Raw genomic sequence first — 21089 nt, forward strand, 5'->3', positions numbered from 1 at the left:
ATTTTATAATTTTGTCGGTAACTAATGAGTGTAATAAAAAAAAAAACACGTTTAAATACAAATAATTATAATGAGTATTATATTATAATAATTATAATGATAATAAAATCTAAATAATATCTAGTAGGACTATTGTTAGTTGTAACTTGTAGGTATAAAATCTTTCAATTCGTATTCGATATTTCGTCTGAACAGCGGTTAATAAGTGCATCCCGTGAAAATATTTGATAATTATTGTCTTCTATAGTTATTTTCTTAGAACTCTTTATTTCCTTTGTAAATGGTTCCGTTAAACATTTATTCATAAATCGTTTTTGTTTTTCTTAATACTTATTTATAGGTTCCTTATATACTTTCCCAAATTATTTCATATTTAAAATTTTTAAACGTTACATTTATAATTGTTATAATAAATATTAAAATTTATTAAGTATAACACCTGTATGATTGACGGTTATATCACATTATAATTTTTTTAAGGTGATAAGAAATGTGATTTTCATAAATACTGATAACAATAATATGAATGCTTCTGATTGGTTGCGTAAGTTTGTTCTGGAGACGCTCATCATTGTAACTATTATTTAGTAATAAAACAAGTGATAACGTCGCTCCGACGATAGATTGATAAATTCCGTTCTTCTCAACTCTTAAGATTCAAGACGCCTTTTTGGTGGCAACTGGTTGTCGCTAATCGTTAACCCAAATCCATTAACAATCGAATTTTAACACGAACGAAGAAGCGTTTGCCGAACTTCAAAACTCGTAAGCATAGTTTTTCATTAGAATTCGTAGAAAATCCATCACCAGTTACTGCAACACGCCCAAAAGTTCATTGTTCGGAATTAATTATTAACAATAAATTAAGGGTGGTATATATTTTTTTTTGCTTTCTGAACCCATACATTTTAATGCGAGGTTTTAATGACTATGTCATTTTAATTCTTTGAAATTCTAAAAATCTTATTCACACTGATTACCTATGATATTTTCAATTTTCTATACCTGTTGGTTGTCGGTGCTCATACTTTTGCATCTTATGTCATACATTTATATATTTCAAACTTGCTTTCATTTGGTTATGTGGCTTTCAATTTACCAAATTTGTTATATTGTACTTACTTATCCATTACTATTTTAATTGTATTATTTCGATCACTAAATTATTTATATTGTTTACATTAATGAATGTTAAGTAGCTTCTTCCACTTCCAAACATTGCCTACTTTTACTAAAGTTAAAACCTTAAACTTTAATCCATATTTATAAATTACGTATTAATGAGCTTTCAATTATTTACATAATATATTTTATAATTATTATAGGTCTGCTATTACTTTGTAATATACCACAAGTTAATTTATGAAATTGTTACTTAAGTTATATTATAATTATAATTGATCAAGTAGATGTAGTAGTATTTTAGTATTACAAAATTTTTTCATATTATTGAAATTACAATTTACTATCTTGCCTAGTAATTGCTGCTTTAAGTAATTTTACTAAAACTAATCAACATTTTTATAGATTATATTGTGATTGTGGAAAAAAAAACAATGACTCTATTAAAAACATTTTGGACACCTATTATTGTGTACCCAGATGTGAAAACTGGTTGTAAATTTGTAGCAGCATATACAATTGTAAGTTTATACACTTATTTATGTTTTTCCAGTAAATTAATATTTATTTTATTACTTTTAGGCAATTTCAATTTTCTTGATGGCACTTCTTGTTCATATGCAAAATGGAGGTGAATCGACACAAATGTATAATCCATTTTTTGAAGCTAATTTACGTGGTAAGAAGTAATCTAAAGGAAATACTTTATGTTATAGTTGTAGGTAATCCCCATTATTCACTTAAAAGTTAAGTATCGTACGAAATCTATGAAGAAATACAGATAATATTTATTAAAAGTTTAATGATAGATCACTTAACAACTCACTATTGAAATTATCGAACAGAAATTTATTACGTGTGTAAGAAAGAGACAACACATGCAATGTCCTCTTAATGTTTGATTATGTATTATGTTTAATAAATCAAGCCAATGAATAAGGAAATTTATTGCATAATACTTGAATGAACTTAATACTTGTAAAATAACAGCTCTGATTGAACTGAGGTATCTACTTGGTTGTGCTGTGGTGTGTTAGGAAGATATTTGATATACTACTTATAATAGGTTCTTTCTCTCGAGAGCTAGAATTTATCACATTTTTAATTATTTTATTTTTTGTTTAGAACTCAACTATTATGTGGTGTACACTTTAATATTTTTCGTCTACATGGTGGGTTCATCTCTATTGTTGCTGAAGGGTTTGGATAACGATCTCCGAGGATTCCTATTACCATGGTTAATTGGTATGGGATTTGTTGTAATATTTTTGTTGGTTTGGTCCATCTGGTTGCTATATGGATACTATATATATGTAAGTAGTTTTCATAATATTATTCTTTTAAAATCTAAATTTAAACATTGTTATTCTTGGTTAATAATTATATATATTTTAATTATTTGCCTTTTTGACAAACATAATTCTTTTGAAATTCATGCATATTTTTTTTTTTGAAGGAGCAATGCTTTTGTTTATATGTATCAAATCATGATATTAGATGATGATAAAATATAAAAATTATTTGCTATATAGTTTGATTTGAACTATTTCATTAATAAAATGAAAAATAATATTTATCTTTGTTTTTAATTTTTAAATTTGCTTAGAAATAAAGATATACATTATAACAATTAACAATCATCATCAGACATCAAGCAAAAATCAAATAATAAAATAAAAAATGATTGTTGATCTTCAAGAATGAGAAAATGTATAATTTTATTATTATTTAATAAATATGAGACGATAAACAATAAACCAAGAACTACTCCAACAAATTACAAACATTTTTTTTAGCAGATATGATCAACTTATATGCATCATAAATTTTATCTTAATGATAAATAATATGTTACTGGCAATCAGTTATATTGTTCAGTCAATTTTACCAGTGTTTCATTTAAACAATTTTCTTGTATTTATTTTGAATGTGTTTTCTATTTTGATTGACACCATGTCCTATATTTTTGATTTCCTGTTCTAATTAATGGTTAGGTAAGAAGTATTTTTGAATGTATAAGTTTTTAGAATGTTAACTAAAAAAATGAATAATTCATGATCACGCTCAGTCCTTAAAAATTTACTCGTTCATGTTCGTGTTTTTTTTAAACAAATGCGTTCATTAGATAGTTCATTTAATTGTTTTTATGAATAGTTTACCAGCAGTTAATATAAAAAACCATAAACATATAGGACTCAACTCAACAAATAAAAACACAATTTTGACTTGAGAGCTTAAAAACTTCCTAAAGTATCTGGATTATATATGTAACAGATAAAACTGACTTTTGGAATAACTTGTTCAAATTAATATTATTTATTTATTTATTTTTTGTTCATTGTGTAACCCTAGCTCTACTTGTGTAATAAATTTTTTTTTATGTTTATTTTTAGTACTGAATATAACAATTTTTTGGACAAATTCAAAATAGCCTATTTGTGAATCTGATTAAAAGAACAATTTTAATGGTAAAAAGATTTATCTAAGTAAATTAGTTTACTTTTTAGAATATTTTTAGAATTCAATATTTTTCTGGTTAAATTAATTTGAAATGTAATAACTTTTTTAAAAATATGGTTTTAGAATTTGATAATATGAGTATATTTCTTAAATTATTTACTTACCATATAATATTAAAAAATTTGTCATACGTTGAATTAGCATAATTTTTTTTTTTGGTCAGGTCTTTCTGTTTCATTAAAAAAGAAATTACTTGACTTAGATAAATCTTTTTACCATCAAAATAAAAGTACTTTGAAAAATATTCTGCTTTCAAATAAGGAAATCAAAATGTATATTATTATAAAATACAGTTATAACTTTAAACAATAACAATAAAAATAGTAAAAATATAATTTTTTTTAGAAGATAATGTTTTGTAACTTATTTAAATTGTGTAAACAATATCTTCATTAACATTCATATTTTTTTATATAATGTTTGATTTTTATATAAGAATTGTCCAGTAGTATATAAAATATCTACTTATAAAAAACACATGTATTATATTTAGCTTAATGACCCCTAGTTGTAGCAGTATTAATAATAATATTCAAATAAATTTATATGCTTCTTAAACATTTTACAATTTATATTAAATATTTCAAAATTAATATTGTTGTTTTAGATCCACATAGTATGTGCTGCTGTAATTTATTGGATCGTGGCTGCTATGCAAGTATGTTTGCCAAAACTTAATAAAATACCGATACATAAATTGCTTTAAATAATCCGTCTTGAAATATTCTAATGTATTTTATTTTTAGTTTTATTGCTGGTTATGTGTCTACACCCAATACAGAGTGATCAACGAAATGCAATCTCCAAATATTGAGCTTCTTATATTTTAAAAAGTTATGATATACATGCACATTTTACTAACATTCTTATAAAGACAATTTTTGTATTACGATTATAAAAAAATATCATTTTTTTTTTATATAAATCTATTTTATGGATAGTTTGTTTGCTACCTAAAAACCATTTTGTTAAGACTGCCATTAATATGTAAGAATTTTAAAGGCAACAGCAGGGATCTAATTTCAAATGGAAATAACCATTTTAAGAAGTGTTGTATGAAATTTGATAACTGCCATTCCCTTTATTTAAATACATATGATTTGATCAATATTGTAATCCGTCCATATTTATTTTTGTACTCAAATTGTGCCTTTAATAAAATTATGAAATTAAGTATTATATATTTAAGTTAATTAGTAATTCATTTTTAATTACATAAAAAAATATGTATTTGCATTTTTGATAATAAACTATTTATGTATAATTTTTTTTTATTGTTATTATTTAAAAAGAAAATTGACAGTATGTGGGTGGTACATTACAACTTAGAAATGATAAATAATTAAACTTTTATGATTTTTCCAAACGAGCATTTTCCCACACACCTTTATAATTTGATAATTACTGGTTTCTGCCTATTATATTCTTTTTAGTAACGGAGTATCGTACATATCGATACAGTGTTGTATACTTTATGATTCTATGAAAAAGGTATTATTAATGAAAGTCAAGATATTTGCATTGACAAATTGACATTGTTGATTGTTGGTTGTTAACTTGCCACTGGATAGTTTAATTTCAATTTTTTTAACTAGTGTATCACATGAATAATTATTTTCTAACAATTCAATACAAATTTATAATTTATTGTGTCCTATCTTATACTTATTACTAGTTGCTTGATTATTTTTTATGCAATGAAATTATAATTTTTTTATAAATAAAAAGCTGTATATAATATATAAAAAAAGAGTACAGTTTTATAATATAAGAAATATAGTATTTTTTTATGGTATAATTAACATCTACTCAACTATTACCCACATACTGTTACAATAGTGAACTCAATACCTGTGTGGTTGTATTTGTATAACTTACTGGCCGAGTGTTGTAACAGAAATCAACTCTGACTGCCATAATGAATAGTTTAAGTTACAACTTCACAAATTTTGTATAATTTGTACTTATTACCTACTATAATATAATATTATTTTCAGAAATAATAATTTAAGGTTTTGCAGGAAGTTTTTAGTATTTTGTATAATACTTATAAAACTACCTTCTTAATTTTTATTATTTTAAAATTAATTGTTATTCTCAGATGTTGCCATAATTGTTTATTAAATAATTTAATCTAACACAAAGTAATTACATTACAATTGATGAATTAAATGTAAATTTTGTATGGAGTTTAATATGGTATCTGCCAGAGTCACTGTTAAAATATATTGGTGGGCACTGAGAAAGTATTGGGTATTAACTAATTTTACCTAAGTATTTTGGATTTATATACAATACACTATAATTATAGTTTGGATTAAAAATATGTATAGATAATAATTAGCATTAATTTACTATTACACAAATAAAGTAATAAATTGTATCAATCAAATATTGATGTAAATTCAGTAGATGGTTATCTAGAAGTACTGATAGATCCAGAAGTGAAATGTAATTTAAAAAGTAAAAAAAAAAAAATGTAATTAATTATAATAGTTTTTTCTAATAGAGTCAAAAACTGCAATTCTCTGTGAATTATTAAATCTAAAAACAACAATGTGTCTCAAATTTTATGGAAAAGGTTTTATTTTTATTTAATTTTTTTAAATATGACTGTTTTCAAAATATTACAATATGTACATACATGTACAAAGAGCAATATAATAATGAGAGAATGCAAAAATTTAAGTATGAATAATGATATGATTGGAAGTCACACTGTGGTGTGAACAAAGTGGTGTGTTTAGGGGGTGGGCCCGGTGTGCATGTGCCCACTCACATTTTTATATAAGTACTAGACTAGTGTAAGTCCGATGCTCAATGAAATTTTAGTATGAGGAGGGGGTAAAACCATTCTGAACTTAATTTTTGTGGCCCATCCACAAAAGAAGTTCTGGACACGCTACTGATGTCACATATTAGAAACACCTAGTGGCTTTACATAATGCATTTATATTTACTATTTACAGTTTATAATAGACAAAGTTTAAATTAATTAATTAACACAAGTAAAATATGGTTAGAAGACTGAAGAACGACTGCAGGCAAATGTATTAGAAAAAGCAAAACAAAATTTAGTTACTAATGTTACTTTATAATCATTTTGTTACGATAGTTGGATATTATAAGCTACCTATTCTAATTTTTAAATCTAATAAATTAAGTAATAATTATTATTTATTAGTTTCATTGTAATACTATATCAACAACATGAAAAAAAAAGAGATTCAGTAGCACCCTCAAGAAAATATACTTAAAAAAAAAACAAAATTAAATTAATTAGTAAAAAGTATGTTACTTCTTATATGGTATTGGTAGTGGAAACGGAGAATTGTTGTCTATATTAAATTGTTGACAAACCAAAAGATTAAATAAACAAACAAAAACACACTCAAAATGACCAATGATAGATGACCAAAAAAAAAAAATTTAATTTCTTCAATTAGGTACTGATTTAAGGTTTGAGCTGGAGTGTCAAAAATATTTTGAAATGCAAAAGAAATTGTATTGTTACAAAAGAAAGAAGAGGTTGTAACGCAACCTAGTTGGGAAGGAATAATAAATAATTACTGAAAAGCCAATAAAATTTATTCAACTATAAAAATGTTATAATGGAAACAGATGAATGTCAAATCATTGGAAATTACATCGATCCATGTTTTTGTTTCTCGGTTAAAGCGGGGTCCAAATATATTCCGCAGTACCTATTTTTATTTCATATATTATCAGCTTTCTCTCATCGCTTTTTGTTAATAGTTCTCTATAGTTCTATAGTAATATTTATAATTTTGTTTAAGGGTGGTCGTGGATAGACGTATATACGTATACCTATATTATTATATGTTCTTATGTCTTAAACTGATATTTATGAATTTTTATATAAAATACAAACGTGTACAATTTAAGACGTCTCAAGAGGATAAAATTGAGGCGGGGGGCTGCTGCCACACAACTGAAATATTGATGGTGTGCCAATATGCCATGTGATAACTTTAGAACGGTAATTTTAAAAATTCCTGAAACTAACTTCAATTATTTTATATTTAAAACATATAAATTAAGAGGAAAAGTTTGTATACTTTATTCAGAGCAATTTAGTCGACTTGAGGGGCCAACTACAGTATTTCATTCGTGAAAAAAAGATACAGAGAGGTATTTTCTGACTCTTGACTTGGAAAATATTCATTTTTAAAAAATTATGGATTGAGCAGTTCTTTTTAATATTGTATGAAGAATGTTACTGTAATTGTTGTGGTTAGTGAATATTACAAAGGGAGATGATGAAAGACCGTTTTACCCATTGTGATGAATTACAATGAAAAAATAAAAATAATGTATCGATTTAATGTTGTAGTTTATAAATAAATATAATTTTTTTTCTAAATTAGGATTACATTTTATTTAAATTTAAGAACATTAGTTGGTACCGACTGTTTTAAGGAGTTCAATATAGGCAATTTTCCAAAAGACCGAAGTGCGTTGTGTCTTGTGTGTACTGCGTAGTAATTGATCAAGGTCAATCGCCACTTTTCGTTAAAGCAACTCTAATTTGTAGTGTAAAGGAAATAATGTGGAGCACAGCAAATGATACAGAGGGCTATGATTAAGTTCAACGATATTTAAATGTGTTTACTGTTTATCTATGTCTATTGTCTGATGAATTTATTGATTACCTATATAATAACATTTTTATTTTATGCATGAAGACACTTTTATAGCTGAAAAAATACTTAAATCTCATTTCAATTTTAAACGTGGTTTCTATATCAAATGAACATGACTGTACGCTTCCCCGAATGACAATTTTCCTAAAAGATCATGATAACCAAAACCAAAATCCCGAATCCATTTTCCCAAAAGACCATATTCCCGAACAACTGTTTCACGAAAACGACTGTTTCCTTTGTTTAAAAAATGTTATTATTAGGTCATATAATATGTATTGGTATATGTATATAAGTATATGGAATAGTGGGTACCTATATGCAATTTTCATATTAGGTACCTACTTGAGTTATATTATGTATAACCAATACAATTTTATTTTGTACTTACACAAATTATGTGGATACCGCGATAACATGTCGACACGGACCATGGATGCGAATTCTAATTGAATTACAATAACAAGGAAAAAGAAGAACTTAGTCATAACTTCGTAAGTTGAATTCTGCTAAAAAAAAAGGTATTTTCGAAAAAAATACTCAAAGTTCAACGAAGAGGGACGACTTAAGAGCTTTTTACGAACAATTTAACATATAATGTTACACTAAAATGTAATTAAATTTATATACTATTAATTATAGTAAAGCTAATAGATTTTTAAGTTTCTAAAAATAAGTTCAAAACACGTGTTTTTATTTTCGTTGTGACTGCCTGTTAATTTGTTACCAATACATAATTATTAATAATTATTAATTTTTAGTGTAGACTACAATTGTTTTATGAAGTAAGTGATGGTAAGCCGAATGAGTCCACAACGTACGGGACGTATTCCAGCATTCTTTGTCATTTGACATAAATAACGCCAATGCCGGATCGTGGTACCTATTATATTATAAAAATAAAAATATTCTGACAGCACTATATGGAAGCGGAAAGCTTAGGGTATAGCGTATAGATCATGTCACTAAGTCTTAGAATCATAAAATCGTTGGTTTTATCTAGCTGTTCTCAGCTTCCTCGATAAATTGGAAAGATAAGAGCGAAAACCCATTAAATATACACGGTATCTCTTTTTTTTTTAATTGTTTCCAATTTTATATTTGGACGTCCAACGTCCAACGTCCAACGTCCAGACTGTTCATGCTTTTCGACCCAAAATATGATCTGTTTGGGCAAATAGTTATACACCGATTGTGTGGTTTTCCCACTATTCTTCAAAAAATACCATTTGGACGAATAAATATGAATAGATTTATAGGTAAATTAATTTATATAATGTGTATTTAGTAATGGTACGTTGTCAATACATTTTATTATTATTGGAAGCCAGTATATATTATATAGTGGCGCAAACAACTTTTATCTGTGAGACAGTAATATTTTTTGACCTTATACTTATTTCTGAATGTCGATGTTGAAATGTAGCTACATTCAAAAGTTATTCAGTGAACTTCCACCACATGGTTTGGTTCATTTATTTCGAAAATTCTATAGGTAAACCCCTGTCCTAGACCAACAACTATATGGTTAAATGATAAGAGTTGTTGGAAACGTCTAGGAGTATGTTTGAAAACTTGTAATAATACGATGATAAAAATATGATTAATTAAAACGATAATATGATTTGCGGTAGGTATATAATTATTATACGAAACAATACAACTTGAGGAAATCCGTTTTCCATACTCAAGTATAACAGGTACCTACGAGTAAAAAGTCATGTCCGCTACAAACAGTATAGGTATAGCAGCAGGCTGGTACCTATAATACAAACATATTGTTTAGCGTTACTCCGTTCCGAGTTTTTGTATCATATTATAATATATTAATATACTACCATGTTGTTACCGACCGACTACCGCGCGGTGCGGTATGAACCTGATTCACCTCTGCGGGCACGTCATACGATGTTATTGTATAAGACGTGACGTATATAGTTGTAGTACACACACGACAATGCCGTTCGGCTCTCCGTTAAACAATGTGTGTAGTGTGTACGGCGTTATTAATATTATTGTAATACTACGTTTGAGAACGTCTGAAAAAAAAAACGGGTCCTTGGCGACGGCGGCGGCGGTGGTGGTTGTGCGGTATACGACGACTTCGTATATCATCGTAACCGGTGGAGGCAAGAACGCGACCGATGACGACGTCTTTGGCCAGCGGTTGGCGTTAGTGTGCGTGCGTGCGTACAATAACATCGGGAGTTTGTGTTTTCCTCTCCGTTGTACGTGGACGTCTGCAGCAGCTCACTCGCTCGCTCTTTAGCCGGCACACGCGTACACGTCTTACCTACACGGCGCGACAGTCGCGTCTTAGACGAGTGCGACGGTTCGCGCGCGTCCGTGTCGCAGCAGCAGTTATTCAAAAAACAACAAAAATTCGAGGAAAAAAACCTCTGTCCGTCCGCGTAGAGCGAAATCACGCGTCTCGTCCGGTTTCTTTATTTCATCTCGATGATGGACAACATCGTATTTCATTATAATATTGGTGGATTATCGTCGTGTATAGCAACGTGGGCATTACTGCATTTCGGTTTGTGATACAATATATTGAGACGATTTTATATTATTTCCGTACAGTTCACTATATAGTGCCGCCGGATCAGTTTTTCCGCCGATCGGCCCTCTCATCTGACATCGACGACGCCGCGACCTAAGTGCAACGCAGCCAACACCATTATTAAAGCGCAGGTTTGTTTATTTTTTTTACCGAATCGCTTTCGACGATGTCCGCGTTCAGGCGTTCATTATCAAGCGTTTAGCGTCTGCGCACATCCGTTTCCATCGCGACGACACTCGTGATAATAATAATATTATTGTTAGGTGCATGCTGAAGCTTGTCCGGCGAGTAGGCCTGGTAGGCCCGGGCCTACCCCGATTTTTAACTTCTCATGTTAGTACACATACTATTAAAAGCATGATACAATTTTTCTTAAATTTAAAAATAATATGTTGACTATATAAATTATTTTTATAACCAAGCCTGTTCTGAATTTTGGTCCTAGACACGTCTCTGGTTATGTGGTGTTTAGGTATACGTACCCGCACTCGTTTTCATCGGTTTTTTAGCCTTTTCACCGATGTTATAATTATTAATCATCCTCGATTTTTTCTTGCGAGACGTTACAACACCGAAATCGTTTTCAGTGGATATTTTTATTGTCCCCTTTACCTATATGTAGGTAAATAATAAATAATATGTTCCCAAACAATAGATTTGAAAGTATTGCAATAGATCTTCAGTATAGATAATGCCATAACAAAGAAAGTATATTTGCATATTTGGTAAGAAATTTATCCATTTAGGGTTACCATTTACCATTACCATATTATGGTACTTACAAAATATCCCCTACGCCTTATCTATAGTTTATACCTATTCATATATTATGTTTTTTACATTATCTATAAAAACCGCAATAACTGTAGAAAATTAATAGTAGGATACATTATCGAATTTTGTTTTTGAGCTAACTATTAAAAAAGCTTAAGATTTAATGTAAGGTTCCTCTTATAAGGGTCTTTAATTGAAGTTCTAAAATATTAAAGACTTAAGAATTAAAATATAGTAAAACGAGAGGTTAGATTAGACCTAATACGAGATTCCCTATTGATAATATTCTTTCCTTTAAATTTTATAAGAGGTCATTATACTCCAATTTTAAAAATTATTATGTTAATAATCATTATTGTAAATGGAAAATTTGCTCTGTCACACGACTCGGACGTAGAGAGAGAAAAATAAATACGTTGACGTTCTTTTAACAAAAAAAAAAAACATCGGAAAGTTATGCTATTTAATATTTATAGCCATGGCCCATGAGATATTTTTGATTCTTACTATTTATTTTTGAATTATTAAATATGATTATTTATATAAGTATGCTAGGATAACACAACATCTCCGCTCAAAATCGTTATTTATGTGCAAAACATATAATACTCGAAAACTACTGTACGGTAGAGCGGTAACCACTCATCCGTTTTTATTTTTTAATATTAATAATAAATAAATAATAATAATAATAATAATAATAATAATAATAATAATAATAATAATAAGAGGTAATGAAATATTGTGTTCTACTGTTCCCTCGGAATATTATCCACATGTATTATAACATGGGGCCATGGGAGTCGGTTATAGATAAAAATTATCAATTAGGTATTAATTTTATATCATAGGTAAGAAAATCTATCGTTTACAATTATTAATGTTAACTAAACAAATTACAATCATTCATACACATAAGGCTATATCCTAATCGTATAATGTTGAATACCTATTGATAATTGATATAATTCATTATATTAATATCAAAGTAAATCTCGTCGTAACTACATACTATAAATACTATATGTTATTATATTACCATCGCATGATTTACTGAAATATGTTTATCGTCTAATCATTCCTATTACGTGGACAGTTAAGTTATTTACATAATACGTACGTCGTACATGCATGTTTATTGGCAGTGTGAGGTGTATAAAAAAAAAAGAAAAAAGTGTTGGTATTAAAGTGTGTCTATTTTCCATCTATTTGCTGCTTATGAATTGCGTCCCGTATAATAATGTATAAAAAGGTATAATACTATTTACGTCCCTGGTATCAATACCCATTCACCCATATTAGAGGTATTGACTGAGGAACATTGGACTCAAAAATGTTAGACACAAATGTTAGACACAACACTGCATTTTTTTAAATTAAAATTAATATTGTGTTATAAAACTTGTTAGATCATTAATATGCTGATACATTTTAAATATGATAAATTAAAAAAATTAAATAAATTAAAATTTGATATAGCTTAAGAATTTGAAATAGACTATTTTAGCTGCCTTATAACTTATAAGTATTTGATTGGATTTACAAGTTTTTATTTTTATAATTAATGAATAATGTATTAATATATTTTTATGCATTCGTGAGAATTGTCAAGTGTCAGTGGCCGACTTTTTTTACGAATGCTATGATATTTCTAGATTATTTCTCATGAGTCAAAGGTGCAAAAAAATATAAATATTATCAATTGTCGGACATTATCATAAACTATAATTTTATTATTATTAAATTCTAAATATCAACCTTGATATATATGAACAACTCCCGAGTGCGTCCCAAAATATCCATTATTTAATGTTCCGAATGCGTCCGTATTTAACATATTATCTATTTTATATATAGGTTTATATATAATATATTATAAATATAATTTGGTTATTATAAGTATATAATATATTTTATATCTAATTTATATCTACTAATCATTTTATCAGCATCCATTTAATTGATTGCGTCAACATAAAACTTTCGGACAAGTTATGTAAGTACTTAATTTTTCGACCGGCTAGTGTTTGAAAAGTGATTAAGGGTCCGTATGGCCGTATTACAAAAGTTGAACTCCGGTTGAACTCCGGTTAAACCACGGAATTCAGCCGGTAAAATCAGTGGTTCAAGCATGACCGAAGTTTAAACTATGATTGTAAAACGGGTCCTAGGTAGTTCAATACTAAGTAAGTTCATACTGCAACAAATCATCGATAATTAATGTGAAATTTGAATCAATAGCTTATTCCTTATCAGAATAATAAAATTTTAGGATAAGGTATTATTATACATTTAAATCGAATAAGAAGCAATTAATTGACTTCAGTTTTGATATTTATAGTTATGTCTGTATAATTAATAGTAATAAATGCATGTACCTACCTATAATATAATAAATTATACACGAGTAATAATAACCTGTTATTGTCGTACGATTTCAATTGTATTAAAAGTCATCATTTCATATATAAATACATAAAACTAATAAGATATTAATATTTTTTTTAGAAATCATTAAAGTAATCAATTGAAAACTGTAACACATTATCTGGCTTTGATATTAATACAGCTTTTATATAATCAATAATCATGTCGTCCACATCCTTGTTATTTTTTATGTAAGTTTTATATTTTATTTTCATTTCAGACTAAAAATTTTGATTAATAAATTAAATCAAATCGTATCTCTGGAAATAGGTATATACCTACTTACAATTTTATTTACATACATTGATTTGAAACGAATATCTTGATCAATATTATTCTTTAGAAGTGTCGTAGTGTCGTTATAAACAAAACCATCTTTGGTGATTCGCATTGACTTATTAATTACCAATTTCTGTTTAACCGTTTTACCCCATGAATGATTTAATATATAACCCAAACGGGTTAAAACAGTAATGGTTCGTATAATTGGAGTTTTTAAAGATTTTCCCAATTGTATGATCCTCTTTATAATTAAGACTGATATTGAAGTTTTATTAATTTTGTAATTGTCATTTAATGAACATATCTATAAAAAAGTTATGAATTATTTAATTATAATTTATACTTATTAAGATTTTATAAGTGTCTACGTACGTATATCGTTTTACACAATGTTCCGTTGATGGTGATAGCTGTTTTTTTCTTAATGGTACCTTCAAATCCTTTTATTGCAAGATATCGAAGGAAAGCATAGTTCATACCTTCGGTTAGCAAATTCTGCTTTTTAGTGAATCAGGAAAATATTTTTTTTTGTATGTTCAAATAAATTAAACATTAATGAAAAAATAAAACAATAAACTATTTTAATTGGTAATTATTATAAGATTAAGTAGGTTTACATTAAGTATAATTGTTATGTTAAAATGTATTAGGTATCAACTATACTACCTACCTACCTTATTATTGTATAAGTTATTTTTTTGTCCTGCAGTACCTACTTATTGCAACATAATCTAATATATATTATAGAGTAATTAGACGAATCCTGTTTTAATATACATTGTGTATAACTCTACATCCAGGGAAAAAACAAAATGAGTTTGATTTTTAGGAGTTTCCTAGTGGCTAGGGCAAGGGTGGGGACAACAATTATTTTAAAACACAAATAGAATTACAATATAGTATGTACACTTTATTCTTGATATAAAAATTTGTCCCCAATTTAAGTTTAATCCTAATTTAAAAAATACATAATTGATAGGTACTATATTAAATAACAAAATCCAAACTACTATGTTCCTAGCCCTCTCTCCTGAATCCATCTCTGTCTAGCACACCATAGTACATATAATATGTTAATTAAGATAGGTAAAGTCACGTTTTATTATTTATTTTATGAATAATTATAATAGAAAAATTGTTACGATCTATTGTGTTTCCGCATAAGTTTAAAAAGGAAAATACCTACATGTTAATATTGAGGTGTTTTTTTAAATAATATATTTATAAAAATACATAATATGTATCAATTAATTTTGCATATAATGCATACATTGTAAAAGTATTAAAACTTTGGATTGTGACTAATGACAGATGTAATAAGGGACTTAAACTTCACAACATTTTGAATAATTCCCTCCTCAGAGGCCAGAACAAATTAGTAGTTACGCTATCATATAAAACTACCGTCGAACATCTGAACAAAATTATTGTTAGTTAAACATTTCTATGACTTACAAAAACAATTTTAGGAATTAAAAAAAATAAAAAAATAAAAATATTGTTATACTTAAGGGGAAAGCATAATATTTCATATTATGATTGTAAATCTGTAAAGTGTTGTATAGCACAAATGTTATTTGAGTGCTACTTTAACTAATATTCATTCACAGCGATTTATAGGTAGGCATAGGAAGTGAATCTCAGTCCGATGTAAATATGTAATGTATACAATAATATAAACAATGTTTCGATCTTTGAACTAAGGAAATTTAATTTTCATGTTACATAAACACATATTACTTTCATTTATTATATTACCTTAATTAAATTTTAGCTGTTTAATAAATAATAAGTACCTGCGAGTATAATGACTAATAATTATATCCATATAGTTAAAATAAGTTATTGGTTATTCGTAATCTTACTTTAGTGTATTTTAAATTTATGTCTTTGGTTTGATCAATTAATTCGCCGTTGTTTAAATCCGTATAGATTTCTACCCTTCCATCATTGTTTTTATTCGAAATTAAAACAGTTTTACGTGTCATTTTAGATTCGTTAGAGTTCCTATAGTTGTTAAATTTTCCACCACTTTAAAAAAATTATAATTTAGTTAGTTTTAACATAGTCATATGTTACCATTGTGACCATTTTTCTTTGTAGGAAAGGAAATCTGTTGTGGTGGTTGTTATTACACTGAATCCGATTTCTTTACTATGTTCGTGAATACTAGTCGAGTTTAAAATTATCATTAAAGATGCAAAATTAGTATTTGAATTACTTTTCCGTATTTTACCAATAAATTCACCTAAATCTTCTTCTTTTTCATTTACTATACTTAATCTTTCATTAAAGCATAATTTTGATATATCTTCAATATCTGAAATAAAATACCACTCTCTAGTGGATCAGTTTTATTTGCTACCTACTATAATTTAATATCAATGATTGTATTTTGACTTCGTAAAAAGTTATACTATTACTATTATTTGAAAATAGTAAATTCTATTTAATATTAAAAATTAAGTGTCATATTAACATAAAAGTAGCCCTATAGGTATACCGATTAATGAATAGTCATCCTCTATACTTGATTTTTTTAAATTCAAAATTTGTTTGTCGATTTTCATATAGGTTGCTAAATCATTTTTATGAATCGCATTCATATTCATACTTATAGAAGGATGTTTTAATATTACAAATTGAATAAACAATAATAATTTAAAATTTAATAACAATAATAAAAATAAAGAATTTATTATTTATTTGAATAACTCAATCATTTTGTTGATTTTTAAAATGGTATCTATGTTTTATTTTAGTTTATTTTTGACATGTTGTATAATTTCTTCTATGATACTGAAATACATTCATTCATAAATCAAAGAATGAAAATTGCATGTACCTACTTCAATCGAACGCTAAAGCACATTGATATTGGTTTACAAACACATTTTGGAAAAATTGTAACATATTATGTACTTTATTTCATTGATTCATTTACTTGATTAATATAATAAAATAGATTCCTAAGTGTGATTTCAAGTTAAGAAGGTTATATTGTAGATAAAACCTATCTTGGATTATTGGTCCAAGTTAATAATGTTTCATATTTCCATACAAAAAATATCACTTTATGAGTTTTTTGAGTTCAAAAATAGTATTTTATTAGACGATTAATGAAAATTCTTTAATTATATTTATTGTTTGTTAAGTGCGATTTGCTGTTAAATGTATCCGTTCGTTATATTGGCACTTTTTCAAGAAACAAAACATTCTACAAACAAGTTTTCTGTATATGTCATATGATCATATTATTTTATAATACTATATAATAGTCATGTGCTAAATATGTACTAAATATTATTAACCACGAGGCTCACAGTAATTAATAGAATATTTAGGGTATTTATCATTTCTGTAACACTGAAAGGTTTATCATTAAACATATTCATTTCATTATAGTACAGGCCGTATACAATTTCATCTAACCAATTGTACATTTATTTTTATATTGTTTTATTTGAAATTATGCTTCAACTTCATTGATTATTAGTTGTGCTTGTGTTACATTAAAGTTAGTTAAAAATTATATATTTAGACTAGGTATTTAGTTATTATTTTTATTATTATGCACTCTAATTCATTTTTAAATAATCAAGTACTCAATTCACAAAGTCTCGTGATAAATGTATAATATTAATTTAGTGTGTCTATATCAATATATTTGTTTTAAAATCTCATTTATGGTTGTAATATTGTAGGAATAAAGTAATTATACTCAAAAATGTCATGTAATACGAAACTTACAAGGAAACTGTGCGAGGTTCTGCTTTCTACTAATGTGATTTTAAATACTAAATACTAGTTGGCATATCGCATTGTAGCCAACAGTATTAAATTTCAAAAAAAATGATGAAAGTGTAAATCACTACGTCAAAACGTAGTTGAGAAACTATATGCGAAATGTTAACAGCCACACTATAAATATATATTTTATGCAAACATGAAAATAATAATAAAAATTGTTATGCTTATGCTTAAATGAAATTTCGATTTTGAAGCATTACGTACCTACACATAATTAAAAATTTACTATTTACGTTTACTTATTGTTTTATCTTACTTAGTTTTTTAGATAAATTCACCTTAAGAGAATACATTTGAGATAATAAAATACATCATTACATTTACAATCGATGTATTTTTAAGCTCTAAATATATCGGTTATGGAATAAGTTGTAGCAATGCATTTGGCATGACGACATGTTTTCTCAGGCCAGATTAAACCAGACTAAAGCCAGGCTCACACTGTTTATAGTTACGTCGTCCATCGTGTCGAATGCCTTTGAGAACGTATTGAATTTGGCGTCTCTTATATCTTACAAGTGCGTAGTGCGTAACATACCAAATTTACGCTCAACAGATCGCGTGTAGCTTCGTCAGTTAAAAAATTATAGTGAATCGACCTCTTATGAAACTTAATGGCAAGAGCATTATTTGTGTTTGTATGCAAGTTTCTTACATTGGTAAAATTTTTTAGCATGTTTTGCGTATACATATAAAATAGCATAAAATAGCATAAATTAGAATGCTCATTACTCACTTTAAAACTGAACTATCGTAAAAAACCCACATACAAACACAGATAATATTCATACATCAAGTTTCATAAGAGGTCGAATCACTAAAATTTTTGAAATAACGAAGCAACAGGTGATCTGCTGTCGGTAAATTTGGTATGTTACGCACTTGTAAGATGATGGAGACAGCAAATGCCAGTGTGGCGTCCTCTTAATCGTTACCATTGTTGTTACTATGGATCATCCTATAACCATGACCAACCGGGAAATTTCTAAAGTTTGGTCAAGTTCAACTCTTGGATACGTCACGACAGACGAAATAGCTGCTAACTCGACTTAATTAACTGACGATGGAAATTATCGGGGTTGCTTGCATGAGTAAATGTATACCACGATTAACAAATTAATACCAATGTAAATATTGTTTAAATCAATCGTGAGCATATAATCGTGATATTTTTCATTGGTTGATAGTGAAACGGTGATGGTGGTCACCTTATGGCAATCAAATGATTTCGTCATGGGTGGGGGATATTGGTGATTTTTAATGTTCAGTATTTAATTTAAATAAATATAATTTATCAGATATTAAATATTTAAGAATAGGTTGCTCCACCCGCTTGATCAATGATCATCATTATGGTCATCTCAACCATCTCGTTACCGACCATTTTTTCAGCTTTCAGCGCGTCGTTGGATTCTCAACGGTTTATTTAAGACTGATAAATGGAAAAAAAATTAGACACGTAGTTAGGAGTGGTGAGTAGTGTAGTTTCCCATTAAATTCACTTTGGTTCAGGTCCGACTTCCCCACCCCAAATTCTTGATTACTTATAAATAGTCGGCTACGTGCCTGAAAAATATTGTATTGTATGTTGTTTTTGTTTTAAAAAATTCTAAAAATTCTATTTATTTTTTTTGTTTTGAGAAGCAATGGTGAAATAAATTTTTTCCATCAACTCGATTTCGCGCCACCGTTAGAAAGTGTAGCGTAAAGTGTTGTTTAGTGCAACGACATTTCTGCAAAATGCTACTTAGCATACCTAGCGACTTTAAGAATTTTATATATATCTTTTAACAACATTTAGGTATTTAAAAACGATATTTCTGTAATAAATGTAGTCAATTTTAATAATTTTACAATTCAATTGTGATCTACTTTCAAACACTCCACAGCTTCTATCAAAATATCACTGCGTTTTTTAATATTTAATACTTGCAGTGCTTCTGATCACTAAATATCAAGTTCTTAGACTACAGTTTATATCCTGGTTTATCTATTGCTTTTATTTTCACCTTTTCCACGGAGTCAAAATGAGATGTTTTCAAACCAGTTTTCACTTTTGACAGTAGATAAAAGTCACAAGGTGTGTTAAATACCTAAATCTGATAAATGTTAGAGGGGAGATTGAGTGGCATTAAGTTACGAATAGCAGTCAAAAAATATGGTATGAAAAAAAAATGTGAAAGACTATAGTGGACTGTATTGTCTTTTAATATATTAGTCGCATATTAATTGTTAAATACTAAAATTTCGTAAAAAGGTCTAGAAGTATACACAAATTAATAACAATAAAATATGCATAATGAAGTATTGAACAGGCTTGAAAAATCTCCTGTTCACATTATACATGAGGATGAATCACTAGGATGATGGATTATTAGCGTTTCATAATATTTGGGACATATATTGTAATCTTGATGAATATGTAATTTTTCTTATTCATTCATGATTCATTCATTATCAAATTGCCGACGAATGAATACTCAGTAGATTGTATATACCTATTGTTTGTCAAACTGTATCATAATAATATAGTTTTGACGTTTATAAGTATAGGATGGGGGAAAAACTGAAAATTCCTTTACTTGTCTATGATAAATAATTACTACGATATTACATAATCTGAAAATTTGTATTTCGTTTTAATTTTTTTTAAGGTTCATGTTTTATTTTTATTTTTGGATGTAGGTACATGTACCTACGTTAAATACTCATTGTATAATATTGTTCAATACTTTATAGTTTATTTACAATATGTATGATTGTTATTGTTGCTTGTGGGTTGATGTAGGCAGCTGGAGTGTTTAATATTATTTTACTCACCTTTTAAAATCAACCCAATTTACTCCACTGTACTTATCCTTATATTTATATTTATAAGTAATAACCCTATAGTTATAAATGGATTATATATGTGTAGTTGGATTACG

At 27.5% G+C, this 21089-nt stretch overlaps 3 protein-coding genes and 1 long non-coding RNA gene across 4 annotated transcripts in view; 2 read left to right on the forward strand and 2 right to left on the reverse strand.

The window, feature by feature from the left end:
• Window positions 1-598: 598 nt before the first annotated feature.
• pasi1 (septate junction component pasiflora 1) lies at window positions 599-4906 on the forward strand. The gene is made up of 6 exons (XM_089224234.1): window positions 599-765; window positions 1528-1643; window positions 1705-1801; window positions 2248-2435; window positions 4250-4300; window positions 4389-4906. The coding sequence occupies exons 2-6, from the start codon at window positions 1557-1559 to the stop codon at window positions 4470-4472; spliced, it is 507 nt and encodes a 168-aa protein (XP_089080360.1). The 5' UTR covers window positions 599-765; window positions 1528-1556; the 3' UTR covers window positions 4473-4906.
• Window positions 4907-9930: 5024 nt separating this feature from the next.
• LOC149057868 (uncharacterized) lies at window positions 9931-10326 on the reverse strand. Its single transcript, XR_016190809.1, has 2 exons — window positions 10145-10326; window positions 9931-10068 (listed from the first exon to the last, which is right to left on the reverse strand). It is a non-coding gene; the product is annotated as an uncharacterized LOC149057868 (long non-coding RNA).
• Window positions 10327-10529: 203 nt separating this feature from the next.
• Window positions 10530-21089, forward strand: part of LOC107168182 (rho guanine nucleotide exchange factor 17) — a 69202-nt gene continuing 58642 nt past the window's right edge. The window contains exon 1 of the mRNA XM_089222582.1: window positions 10530-11000. The gene's annotated coding sequence lies outside the window, so the exon portion shown is untranslated. The remainder of the gene's footprint in view (window positions 11001-21089) is intronic.
• LOC107168204 (uncharacterized) lies at window positions 14148-16964 on the reverse strand. The gene is made up of 6 exons (XM_015517530.2): window positions 16856-16964; window positions 16432-16672; window positions 16218-16359; window positions 14725-14847; window positions 14357-14656; window positions 14148-14291 (listed from the first exon to the last, which is right to left on the reverse strand). Exons 1-6 carry the CDS (start codon window positions 16962-16964, stop codon window positions 14148-14150), a joined length of 1059 nt encoding a protein of 352 aa, XP_015373016.2.

This window comes from Diuraphis noxia, unplaced genomic scaffold (genome assembly GCF_037042655.1).
Source record: "Diuraphis noxia isolate RWA-SAM2 unplaced genomic scaffold, SU_Dnox_SAM2 contig0003, whole genome shotgun sequence".
Taxonomy (NCBI): domain Eukaryota; kingdom Metazoa; phylum Arthropoda; class Insecta; order Hemiptera; family Aphididae; genus Diuraphis; species Diuraphis noxia.